At 40.5% G+C, this 14301-nt stretch overlaps 1 protein-coding gene across 2 annotated transcripts in view; it reads left to right on the top strand.

Moving 5' to 3' along the window:
• adcy8 (adenylate cyclase 8 (brain)) overlaps positions 1-14301 on the top strand; it is a 251836-nt gene that overhangs the window by 224482 nt on the left and 13053 nt on the right. For both annotated transcript variants that reach the window (XM_035800597.1, XM_035800598.1), the window contains one exon: positions 10500-10658. In XM_035800597.1, coding sequence (XP_035656490.1) covers positions 10500-10658 — 159 coding nt within the window. The remainder of the gene's footprint in view (positions 1-10499; positions 10659-14301) is intronic.

Below are 14301 nucleotides of genomic sequence, written 5' to 3'. Positions count from 1 at the left end.
GTCACAACATCATCAGACTGAGCTTGTTGTCATTGCAGGCAATCTCAATGCTGTGCATTACAGGAAAGACATCTTCCTCATGTGGTACCCTTCCTGCAGGCTTATCCTGACATGACCCTCCAGCATGACAATGCCACCAGCCATACTGCTCGTTCTGTGCGTGATTTCCTGCAAGACAGGAATGTCAGTGTTCTGCCATAGCCAGCGAACAGCCCGGATCTCAAACACATTGAGCACGTCTGGGACCTGTTGGATCGGAGAGCTAGGGCCATTCCCCCCCAGAAATGTCCGGGAACTTGCAGGTGCCTTGGTAGAAGAGTGGGGTGACATCTCACAGCAAGAACTGGCAAATCTGGTGCAGTCCATGAGGAGGTGATGCACTGCAGTACTTAATGCAGCTGGTGGCCACACCAGATACTGACTGATACTTTTGATTTTTACCCCCCTCCCCATTCAGGGACACATTATTCCATTTCTGTTACTCACATGTCGGTGGAACTTGTTCAGTTTATGTCTCAGTTGTTGAATCTTGTTATGTTCATACAAATATTTACACATGCTAATTTTGCTGAAAATGAACACAGAGTCCAGAAGCACCCCACAGTTGTGGTTACTCACTACTTGTAGATGTTCCTTGCAGGTTTCCTCGCAAGATCCACTGCAAGCAAAGCTATCAATGCAGACAGTACTCCTTAGCAGTAACCGATATTCCATGGAAACATGAACACGTTAATCTTCCACAAGCTATTATCTCTCGGTGTCACATGATGCTAGGCTAACCTCAAGGCTGTCAAATACCTCCACGATGAGACGGTAGCTTCAGTCTCTACTCAAATCAAATCAAAGTTTATTTGTCACGTGCGCCGAATACAACAGGTGTAGGTAGACCTTACAGTGAAATGCTTACTTACAGGCTCTAACCAATAGTGCGAAAAAAGGTGTGTGGTAGGTAAGTAAAGAAATAAAACAACAGTAAAAAGACATTTGAAAATAACAGTAGCAAGGCTATATTGAGGTGGTATGGTTAAAGTGACTATGCATATATGATGAACAGAGAGTAGCAGTAGCATAAAAGAGGGGTTGGTGGGTGGGACACAATGCAAATAGTCCGGGTAACCATTTGATTACCTGTTCAGGAGTCTTATGGCTTGGGGGTAAAAACTGTTGAGAAGCCTTTTTGTCCTAGACTTGGCACTCCGGTACCGCTTGCCATGTGGTAGTAGAGAGAATAGTCTATGACTGGGGTGGCTGGGGTCATTGACCATTTTTAGGGCCTTTCTCTGCCTTTCTCTGACACCGCCTGGTGTAGAGGTCCTGGATGGCAGGCAGCTTAGCCCCAGTGATGTTCTGGGCCGTACGCACTACCCTCTGAAGTGCCTTGCGGTCGGAGGCCGAGCAATTGCCGTACCAGGCAGTGATGCAACTGGTCAGGATGCTCTCGATGTTGCAGCTGTAGAACCTTTTGAGGATCTCAGGACCCATGCCAAATCTTTTTAGTTTTCTGAGGGGGAATAGGCTTTGTTGTGCCCTCTTCACGACTGTCTTGGACCATTCTAGTTTGTTGTTGATGTAGACACCAAGGAACTTGAAGCTCTCAACCTGCTCCACTACAGCCCCATCAATGAGAATGGTTAGAGAATGGTCCTGTAGTCCACAATAATCTCCTTAGTCTTGGTTACGTTGAGGGATAGGTTGTTATTCTGGCACGACCCGGCCAGGTCCCTGACCTCCTCCCTATAGGCTGTCTCGTTGTTTTCGGTTATCATGCCTACCACTGCTGTGTCGTCTGGAAACTTAATGATGGTGTTGGAGTCGTGCCTGGCCATGCAGTCGTGGTTGAACAGGGAGTATAGGGTGAGACTGAGCACACACCCCTGGGGAGCTCCAGTGTTGAGGATCAGTGTGGCAGATGTGTTGCTTACCTCACCACCTGGGGGCGGCACCTCAGGAAGTCCAGGATCCAGTTTCAGAGGGAGGTGTTTAGTCCCAGGTTCCTCAGCTGAGTGATGAGCTTTGAGGGCAATATGGTGTTGAACGCTGAGCTGTAGTCAACGAACAGCATTCTCACATCGGTGTTCCTTTTGTCCAGGTGGGAAAGGGCAGTGTGGAGTGCAATAGAGATTGCATCAACTGTGGATCTTTTGGGGCGGTATGCAAATTGGAGTGGGTCTAGGGTTTCTGTGATAATGGTGTTGTGAGGTATTGTCAGCCTTTCAAAGCACTTCATGGCTATGGATGTGAGTGCTACTGGTCTGTAGTCATTTAGGCAGGTTGCCTTTGTGTTCTTGGGCACAGGGACTATGGTGGTCTGCTTGAAAGATGTTGGTATTACAGACTCAATCAGGGACATGTTGAAAATGTCAGTGAGTCCCGCACCTTGAAACGGCAGCTCTACCGTTTAGCTCAGTGCGAATGTTGCCTGTAATCCATGGCTTCTGGTTGGGGTATGTACTTACAGTCACTTTGGCGACGACGTCCTCGATGCACTTATTGATAAAGGCAGTGACTGATGTGGTGTATTCCTCAATGTCATCGGAAGAATCCCGGGACATGTTCTAGTCTGTGATAGCAAAACAGTCCTGTAGTTTAGCATCTGCTTCATCTGACCACTTTTTTATGGACCGAGTCACTGGTGCTTCCTGCTTTAATTTTTGCGTGTAAGCAGGAATCAGGAGGATAGAGTTGTGGTCGGATTTACCAAATGGAGGGCAAGGGCTTTGTACGCGTCTCTGTGTGTGGAGTACAGGTGATCTAGAATTTTTTTCCCTCTGGTTGCACATTTAACATGTTGATAGAGATTTGGTAGAACTGATTTAAGTTTCCCTGCGTTAAAGGCTCCGGCCACTAGGAGCCCCGCCTCTGGGTGAGTGGTTTCCTGTTTGCTTACTTCCTTATACAGCTGACTGAGTGCGGTCTTAGTGCCAACATCTGTTTGTGGGTGTAAATAAACAGCCACGAAAAGTATAGCTGAGAACTTTCTAGGCAAGTAGTGTGGCCATAAATTTATCACAATATACTCTTCTTCAGGCAGGCAAAATCTAAAGACTTCCTTAGATTTCATGCACCAACTGTCTTTTACAAATATGCACAGACGCGCGCCCCCCCCCCCCTCACTCCCCTGTCTAACCGGAGTGTGCTGTTCTATCCTGCCGGTGCAGCGTGTATTCTGCTAGCTGAATATCCATGTCGTCATTCAGCCACGATTCCGTTTTTGATGTCCCATTGGTAGGATATTCGTGATCGTACCTCGTCTAGTTTATTGTCCAATGATTGCACGTTGGTGTGTAATATTGACGGTAACGGCAGCTTTCCTACTCGCCTTCTGCGGGTCCTGACGAGGCGTCTGGCTCTTTGTCCACTGTACCTGTGTCGCTTCCTCTTGCAAATAACTGGGATGTCGGCCCTGCCGGGTGTTTGAAGAATATCATGTAAATCTTGCTTGTTTTTGTAGAATTCTTTGTCTAATCCGAGGTGAGTGATCGCTGTCCTGATATCCTGCAGTAAGATATGGTTGCAGAAACATAATGTACAAAATAGGTTACAAATAACGTGAAAAAAAACACGTAATAGCACGGCCGTCGTCGGAAGAAGACCAAGGTGCAGCGTTGTGAGCGTACATTTTCCTTTATTATTGTAAATGTCGCCAACAAAACAAGAAACAAAGAATGACCGTGAAGCTTAACAGGGCTATAGTGCCACAGCTGTCCCTGATTGAGAACCTTACCCGGCCAAAACATTGAAATAAAGGACATAGAATGCCCACCCAAATCACACCCTGATCAAAACAAATAGAGACATAAAAAGGCTCTCTAAGGTCAGGGGGTGACACAATTGGTTGGGCGCCCGTAAAACTGCTGCCATTTCTTCCTGTGCCAACAAAATTATAACAACTCTTTCATAAAATAAAATCAGTATTTCCCTTCATATCTTAGTAGGTATGGGTTCTGTTCTAGTTTTGTCGTCTTCTTTCATCCTTTTCTTCACCAACGGTCCTAATGTAAAAGTCCATCCTTTACTCAATGTCTCTCTCCCTCTTTTTTCCCCCCAGGCCTCCCGTTAACCAGGTCCACTCTCCCATTGGCTACAGCTTAACAAGCGACCCTATTGGTCAAAACCTAAACTTAAAAGTAAACCAAACTAGTCACTTTCACATCCAGCTAGCAGCAGGTAACTTGGTCATGGAAATCAGAAAAGCAATCAAATTAAATCGTTTACCTTTGATGAGATTCGGACGTTTTCACTCACGAGACTCCCAGTTAGATAGCAAATGTTCCTTTTTTCCAAAAATATTATTTTTGTAGGCGAAATAGCTCCGTTTGTTCTTCACGTTTGGCTGAGAGATCGCCCGAAATTGCAGTTACGTAAACGGCGAAAAATATTCAAAATTAGCTCCATAATATCGACAGAAACATGGCAAACGTTGTTTATAATCAATCCTCAAGGTGTTTTTCAAATATCTATTAGATAATATATCCATCGGGACAATTTGTTTTTCAGTAGCACCGTTTGGAGTAATGGCTACCTCTATATTTTACGCGGGAATCTCTCTGGAGCATCAGGTGACCACTTACGCAATGTAGCTGCTTACGGGTATTCTTCAACATAAATGCGAAAAACTACGTCACAATGCTGTAGACAGCTTCGGGAATACGGAGAAACAGTAATCTGGTTGATAGCCAATTCACTGCTCAATAGGGACTCATTGGAACACAGCACTTTCAAAACAGGAGGCACTTCCGGATTGGATTATTCCCAGGCTTTCGCCTGCAACATCAGTTCTGTTATACTCACAGACAATATTTTTACAGTTTCGGAAACTTTAGAGTGTTTTCTATCCTAAGCTGTCAATTATATGCATATTCTAGCATCTTGTCCTGACAAAATATCCCGTTTACTACGGGAACGTTTTTTTCCCAAAAATGAAAATACTGCCCCCTAGTCACAACAGGTTTTAACAAGAATAAACTCAATAGCTAGTTCAAACAAGGGTATTACACTAGAATTAGAAAATTAGGGTGCAGAAATGTTATGCTCTTAGTGTAACCATTATTTAACTAGTCAATTCAGTTAAGAACAAATTCTTATTTACAAGGACAGCCTACTCCTTCCTCCCTGTCGGGGAATTGAACCCCGGTCTCCCATGTGCCCGCATGACACGGGATTCTTTAGCTAAATAGCCCAGTACTGTACTGCCAACAGTCACGTTGTACAGCTCCATATTATCTGAACCATCCTAACAGAAACCCAAAGGGTTTTTCAATTTTCTTGGAATAGAAACACCATAATATTAATCTGATTAATTAAGCAAATACCAGTCGAAAGTTTGGACACACCTACTCATTCCAGGATTTCTCTTTACTTTTTAAAATTTTCTACATTGTAGAATAATAGTGAAGACATCACAACTATGAAATAACATATATGGAATCAGTTAAGAACAAATTCTTATTTACTTTGAAAGCCTACTCCTTTCTCCCCTTCGGGGAACCGAACCCCTGTCTCCTGCGTGCCCGCGTTCTCTAGTATAGACATGTTCTGCTCTCCTTTAAGTAAGGAATTAGGCACTTTCCCATGCTTACTACAGTATGTATTGTTGGCTGTTTACTTTATCAGACTGCACAGTGTCCTCAAACAAATGCAGGTGGCTTATGTATTCAAAAGCCTTTAAATGCTTTATTATCCAAATTTAAAAGCATATACTGTACAGTACTGTATTTCTTTATCAGCATATGTATGCTTTCGTTAATATAATTATGATAAAAATACTCTTTCAATATGCAGATGTTGATTTAGTTGTGGATCCATAACGAATTACTATGGGAATAAATATCACTGATTTACAGAAATATTCGAACAAAGTTTTTTAACCTCTCTAGCTGGCCAACATCCAGTGAGATTGCAGAGCGCCAAATTCAAATACAGAAATACTCATTATAATAATTCAGAAAAGATAAACATATTTTACATAGGTTTAAAGATTCACTTCTTGTGAATCCAACCACGGTGTCAGATTTTAAAAAAATGCTTAATGGTGAAAGCATACCGTACAATTATTTGAGAACATAGCCCAGCAGAAAAATCATTACAAACAGTGACCAGCCAAGTAGAAGTTACACAATTGTTTTTATTTTTTATTTTACCTTTATTTAACCAGGTAGGCTAGTTGAGAACAAGTTCTCATTTACAACTGCGACCTGGCCAAGATAAAGCATAGCAGTGTGAACAGACAACACAGAGTTACACATGGAGTAAACCATTAACAAGTCAATAACACAGTAGAAAAAAAGAGTATATATACATTGTGTGCAAAAGGCATAAGGAGGTAGGCAAATAATTACAATTTTGCAGATGAACACTGGAGTGATAAATGATCAGATGGAGCAGAAAAGTAAATAAATATAAACAGTATGGGGATGAGGTAGGTAAATTGGATGGGCTATTTACCGATAGACTATGTACAGCTGCAGCGATCGGTTAGCTGCTCAGATAGAAGATGTTTGAAGTTTGTGAGGGAGATAAAAGTCTCCAACTTCAGCGATTTTTGCAATTCGTTCCAGTCACAGGCAGCAGAGAACTGGAACGAAAGGCAGCCAAATGAGGTGTTGGCTTTAGGGATGATCAGTGAGATACACCTGCTGGAGCGCGTCCTACAGGTGGGTGTCGCCATCGTGACCAGTGAACTGAGATAAGGCGGAGCATTACCTAGCATGGACTTGTAGATGACCTGGAGCCAGTGGTTCTGGTGACAAATATGTAGCAAGGGCCAGCCGACTAGAGCATACAGGTCGCAGTGGTGGGTGGTATAAGGTGCTTTAGTAACAAAACGGATGGCACTGTGATAAACTGCATCCAGTTTGCTGAGTAGAGTATCGGAAGCTATTTTGTAGATGACATCGCCGAAGTCGAGGATCGGTAGGATAGTCAGTTGTACTAGGGTAAGTTTGGCGGCGTGAGTGATGGAGGCTTTGTTGCGGAATAGAAAGCCGAATCTAGATCTGATTTTAGATTGGAGATGTTTGATATGAGTCTGGAAGGAGAGTTTACAGTCTAGCCAGACACCTAGGTACTTATAGATGTCCACATATTCTAGGTCGGAACCATCCAGGGTGGTGATGCTAGTCGGGCGTGCGGGTGCAGGCAGCGAACGGTTGAAAAGCATGCATTTGGTTTTACTAGCGTTTAAGAGCAGCTGGAGGCCACGGAAGGAGTGTTGTATGGCGTTGAAGCTCGTTTGGAGGTTAGATAGCACAGTGTCCAAGGACGGGACGGAAGTATACAGAATGGTGTCGTCTGCGTAGAGGTGGATCAGGGAATCGCCTGCAGCAAAAGCAACATCATCGATATATACAGAGAATAGAGTCAGCCCGAGAATTGAACCCCACACCCCAGAGACTGCCAGAGGACAGGACAACATGTCCTCTGATTTGACACAATGAAGTCTGTCTGCAATGTAGTTGGTGAACCAGGCAAGGCAGTCGTTAGAAAAACCGACGCTACTGAGTCTGCCGATAAGAATATGGTGATTGACAGAGTCAAAAGCCTTGGCCAGGTCGATAAAGACAGCTGCACAGTACTGTCTTTTATCGATGGCGGTTATGATTTCGTTTAGTACCTTGAGCGTGGCTGAGGTGCACCCGTGACCGGCTCGGAAACCAGATTGCACAGCGGAGAAGGTACGGTGGGATTCGAGATGGTCAGTGACCTGTTTGTTGACTTGGCTTTCGAAGACCTTAGATAGGCAGGGCAGGATGGATATAGGTCTGTAACAGTTTGAGTCCAGAGTGTCTCCCCCTCTGAAGAGGGGGATGACTACGGCAGCTTTCCAATCCTTGGGGATCTCAGACGATATGAAAGAGAGGTTGAACAGGCTGGTAATAGGGGTTGCGACAATGGCGGCGGATAGTTTGAGAAATAGAGGGTCCAGATTATCCAGATTGTCTAGTCAGAAATAGAGAGAAAATGAATGATGATCTTCATATGGTTGCACTCAGAAGACATTCATTTATTCAATAGTTGTTCCTTTTGTTTGATAAAGTCTCTTTATATCCAAAAACCTCTGTTTGGTTTGCGCGTTTTCTTCAGTAATCCACAGGCTCAAACACAGTCACAACAGGCAGACAAAAATTCCAAATAGTTTCCATAAAGTTGGTAGAAACATTTCAAATGAAGTTCATAATCAATCCTCATGTTGTTTTTAGCCTAAATAATCAATAATATTTCAACCGGACAATAACGTTGTCAATATAAAAGGTAAACCAGAAAGGCACTCTCTCGGTCTCGCACATGAAAAAGCTCTGTGACACGGCAGGGTCCACTCATTCAGACTACTCTTACTCCCTCATCTTTCAGAATACAAGCCTGAAACCATTTCTAAACACTGTTGACATCTAGTGGAAGGCATATGAACTACAATTTGAGTCCTAAGTCAATGTAATGGCATTGAAAAGAAAACTACAAAAATGAACGAATCCTACTTCCTGAATGGCTTTTTCTCTTGTTTTCGCCTGCCAAATCAGGTCTGTTATACTCACAGACACTATTTTAACAGTTTTGGAAACTTTAGAGTGTTTTCTATCCAAATCTACCAATTATATGCATACCCTATCTTCTGGGCCTGAGTAGAAGGCAGTTTAATTTGGGCACGCTTTTCATACAGAATTCCAAATGCTGCCCCCTATCCCAGAGAAGTTTATGAAGGAAAACAATTGAATCCTCTTATGCTGTAGCCTTCTCTCGACCATCACGTTGTACAGCTCCATATATTCCAACACTGAGGGTTTCCTTTTTTCCTTTTTCTCAGAATAGAAACACCATAATATTCACCACATTTATTCAGCCAAATTTATTAAAATGAATCCCATGTACTATGTTATTACATAAAAGGTTTTAAATTCTCTAGTAAAGCCAGTATGGGAGACTATCAAGTGCTTCTCAAAGATGCCCTCTGGTGGTCAAACTAGCACTAACTTGCATTAAAGTAAAACATTTCTCACAAGTAAATACGTGCCATAGAATGCTGCAGCAGCCCGCCAGGTTTTTTTCTGCAGTATGACGCAACCTTTAAAGGAGGAACCACTGTACCAACAACCCATCTTGACCACCAAAGTCAGTTTGATGTCACAAAGCTATCCAGTACTTTAAAAATATACTCTCCTGTTGTCCTGGTTTCCAGTGGTTTGCAGAAGAGGATGTCTTCCTTATTTGATCCCCCATAAACAGAATGGACATATACCAGGAGCTGTGCCACTCCCACCACGTCTATTGACTCGTCCAGCTGTAACGCATAGAATTCACTGGCTTGTATGCGAAGCAGTAATTGTTTCAAAACATCTCCTGCTATATGTCCCTGATGCTACCTAAGACAGGGATTTTTTTTTACCAAGATTAAATGTCAGGAATTGTGAAAAACGGAGTAAATGTATTTGGCTAAGGTGTATGTAAACTTCCACTGTAATTTCTTGGGTCTAAAATGTTTATTTTAATGTTTTTTTTGTATCCACTTTATCTTTACCTCACATAAATTAATAGTGATTCCTCATTATATATTGTCGGCAGCGTAGCCTAGTGGTTAGAGCGTTGGACTAGTAACCAGAAGGTTGCGAGTTCAAACCCCCGAGCTGACAAGGTACAAATCTCTCGTTCTGCCCCTGAACAGGCAGTAAACCCACTGTTCCCAGGCCGTCATTGAAAATAAGATTATGTTCTTAACTGACTTGCCTGGTAAAAATAAAATAAAATTGTCCTCTTTTCTGGCTTCTGTGATATGCTGTATTCTTGAGGCATAACACAGTTCTATTGTATGGCATGATCACATGACATTCTCACTATCCTGCCCTTAACCCCACAAACCAAGTTTTCCCTACTAAATGGTGACAGAATGAGGAGACATTCTTTTTCTATTCAATGCAATTCAGTTCAGTGGTGGTCCTGTGTGACTCAGTTGGTAGAGCAACAATGGTGTCACGCTCGGTATGAGAGACTGACCAAGGCTCAGCGTGATTAAAGTTCCACATCTTTTCAAAAACAGAATCTTACAAACAAAGCAAACAACCAACGAAACGTGACATCAGTGATGCTACATGCACATACACAAAACAATATCCCACAACCCAGGTGGGAACAATGGAGAACTTAAGTATGATCCCCAATTAGAGATGACGACAATCAGCTGCCTCTAATTGGGAACCATACAACAAAACAATCATAGAAATAGGAAAACTACAACACCCCCCTAGTCACACCTTGACCTACAACACCATAGAGAACCCCCCGAGGGCTCTCTGTGGTCAGGGCGTGACAAATGGACTGTTATGGATTGTGAGCTCGATTCATGTGCACATGAAAATGTATGCACGCATTACTGTAAGTCGCTTTGGATAAAAGCGTCTGCTAAATATTATTCAAGGTTTGATGAAGATGCAGAATAATTTGTGATTTTATCTGAACTGTCCTTAACATTGTACCTGTTGTGGCACTGATATTTATTTTTTCCCCCATAGCTGGAATACACTGCCCGGCTGGATTTCCTCTGGCGTGTCCAGGCCAAGGAGGAGATCAATGAGATGAAAGAGCTCCGGGAACACAATGAGAACATGCTCCGGAATATTCTGCCAAGTCACGTTGCCCGCCATTTCCTGGAGAAGGATCGGGATAATGAGGTCAGCTGGAATTATTCCTACCTTATTTTCGTCTGATAGACTGTTCGGGGTATGTTCAACTTAATAATGTACCGTATTTATGGTATTTTTAACAACTAGTGACTTGTGTGGTCCTGTGTAGCTCAGTTGGTAGAGCATGGTGTTTGCAATGCTAGGGTTGTTGGTTCGTTTCATGCTGGGCCCACTCATATGAAAATATATGCAGAGCATTGCTGTAAGTTGCTTTTGAAATATTATTTCAGTGTTGGGGTCATACACAACCCAGTTTCATTTGTTTTACTTCTACTTGAACCAAACTCAAGTTACATTTGTGATTTGGAGCATGAAGAGGAGTTTTCACTTCTTTACTCAACCAAAATTATATTATTGACATATTTACCTATCAAGAGCTGTCGTCAAACATTCATCACAATATGCCCATTGAGAGCCATAATTGATTTTCCGACAAACTTCAGACCGAAATGCAGAAAAGTGGGGCGGTGGTCTGAACGGTCGGCCTTCAGGATGCTTCCACGAAGTGCAGAGAGAGTAGATTCAGTCAGCCTTAAAGCTTTATAAAACAAGACACTCTTTTATTCATGTTTCCTTCTTTTAATTTGATGGTAGTAACGTGTCAGTTGGTGGGAGATAACCCATTGTTCCACACGTCCCCCTATATGAGTCAGGGACTCAGTGTTGAGGGCTTCCGAATGTGAAAGGAACGTTTTGAAGAAGATACGTTTTTATTTATTTACAGGGTTTACCTCTGAATTCATGCTCGAATTTTAATCTTAAAACACATGCAAAAAAAATACATATAAATACATACAACCTGGTCTTAGAGCGTTTAATATAATTCTGTATAATATAATAATTAATTTAAATTTAATATAATTCTGTATAATATAATAATAATTAATTTAATATAATTCTGTATAATATAATAATAATTAATGTAATATAATTCTGTATAATATAATAATAATTAATGTAATATAATTCTGTATAATATAATAATAATTAATTTAATATAATTCTGTATAATATAATAATAATAAATTTAATATAATTCTGTATAATATAATAATAATTAATTTAATATAATTATGTATAATATAATAATAATTAATTTAATATAATTCTGTATAATATAATAATAATTAATTTAATATAATTCTGTATAATATAATAATAATTAATTTAATATAATTCTGTATAATATAATAATAATTAATTTAATATAATTCTGTATAATATAATAATAATTAATTTAATATAATTCTGTATAATATAATAATAATTAATTTAATATAATTCTGTATAATATAATAATAATTAATTTAATATAATTCTGTATGTAAATCTGTGACACTCCATTTAATATGATATTCTATGTTTCATATGGTTACATAAGATGGTTACTTAAGGCAAAAATGAAAGAAGGGAGATTGGCATTTTAGCTAATTAGCACATTTTCAACTGCTTACTACTGTTTAGCTACTTTGCAGCTACTTAGCATGTTAGATAACCCTAACTTTAAACCTTTTAGCTAACCCTTCCCCTTTAACCTAACCCCTAGCCTAGTTAAAGTTATCGAGCTAGCTAACGTTACCGACCTAGCCACCTAGCTAGAATTCTTAACGTATCATACATTTAGCAAATTCGTAACATATTGTAAGTTTTCCAGATTTGTAACATATTGTATGTTTTGTAAATTCGTAACATATAATAAAAATTGTAATTTGTAACATCCACAAATACATACCATACGAAACGTAACATATCATACTAAATGTAGTGTCTCTGATTTACATACAGAATCATCCAAAATTCTCTGAAACCCGGTTTGGAGTAAAAGAAGCTGTGGAAATTTGAACATGAAAATATTGGTTTGGCAAACTCAATCAAAAAAGCTAATCGAAACCTCTACACACACAAAGGTTATAACATTCTGGTTATGTCAATATATAGATAACATTTGGTAATAATCAGTTTGTATATGCTACTTCCCATAGTCAAATTCAGCATGGGTCAACAACAGGGATCATCAACTAGATTCAGCCGCGGGTTGATTTTTACTTTTCCTTCATAACGCACATTTTGAAAATGATAAGATAATCAACATGATTTGTGTTTCATGGTATCTTTTCAGCTACTGTAAGTTGACACACATCAGTCCAATCAAAGTTACCGGAGAAAAGATGTTGATTTATCTGTGACCAATGACCTTGAGCCTTCTTGGACTGGCACTGCCAAGGGCCACCCAAGCAGGCAGAAGCTGCCTGGTCCTCAGTCAGCTCTCCCAGTAGGTGCTGCTGTGTTGTTAGTGACATCACCCTTAAGCAAATCACACGAAAACAGAGAAGATCAACAACGCCAACGGTCTGTGGTTTCTCTGGCTGCCCAGGAGGCATGGAGGGAGGCTGAAACAGCTGCATTCTGAAGCTGCCTTACTCAAAGACAATTTACCAAAACAATAATATGATATGGAGGAGTTGAGTATGCTTCTTTGTTCTTTGCTAACTGGTATGATATAATTATATGCAAAACAGCAGCATTTGCTGGATAGTGGTTGCTCTGAATGATGTGTCGCCACTGCAAAGAAGACACAATTATGTCCCTGGCGTGAAGTTTCCCCTAGATGCAAATCTACAAACCAGGGAGTCACGAATGGAACGCAATGGGTTGTTTTTATGGATGATTGATTAATTGATAGAGAGAGAAACTATGCTTCAGTTAATCAGTTCAATCAAAAACATCAGACAAATAAAAGACAAATAGTTCCGTTTTAATTTAGAGCAAAATGGTATAGTATATCTAAAACCTTTATGCACAGGAGCAAAGAGCATCCACTAAATAATTAAACTCATTAAGCCAGAGATTAATTAATTAAACCATAATTGCTCAATTGCCCACGTATGAAAAATATACATAACCTGTTACTAAGTTAACAAAATTATTTACAGTACCATTGTTTAATAAGCTTGAACTTTGACCCACTACTGCATAAATGAATTGTGAATGTAGTATCATTCAAAGGACTGCTAACTTGTATAGCTATTTTTAGTCTATGTATTATTCTATCTGAATGAATGCCTTGCCTACCTCAACTAGCATATTTGTGATGTCTTAACATTGCACTATTGTATTTAGATGCACTATTGTAAAGTGACTGTTCCACTGGATGTCATAAGGTGAATGCACCAATTTGTAAGTCGCTCTGGATAAGAGCGTCTGCTAAATGACTTAAATGTAAATGTTAAATGTGATGATTTGACAGTCCCTCATAATTTGCATCCCTGCTAGGGGTAGAACTAGATGAGTTGGTAGAACGGATTAGCATACGACTGGAAAACATTGAGCTTTCCGTGCAAGTATTTCGAGGAAGCACTAACTTAAACTTTCATCACAGCCATGTTGATTACAAACAAAACAGCTTTGTTGCATTTTGTAACTCGGGATTACATATTCGGTTGTCGTGGAAAAGATGCATCTTTAAAAATGTTTGTAAACAACTGGTTGCAGTTCAGAGCCAACCTGGATACTAAAGAAATCCTGAGGGAAATCGAATCCCGAGGGAAGTATCGACAGCTTTATGCTATGGAGGTACAACATACTCTACCGTGGAAAGATCCGGCTACCTCACAAAATAATTCAAACCCGA

Source organism: Oncorhynchus keta, chromosome 23 (assembly GCF_023373465.1).
Source record: "Oncorhynchus keta strain PuntledgeMale-10-30-2019 chromosome 23, Oket_V2, whole genome shotgun sequence".
Classification (NCBI taxonomy): Eukaryota; Metazoa; Chordata; class Actinopteri; order Salmoniformes; family Salmonidae; genus Oncorhynchus; species Oncorhynchus keta.
This window is presented reverse-complemented; position numbering and strand designations above follow the sequence as displayed.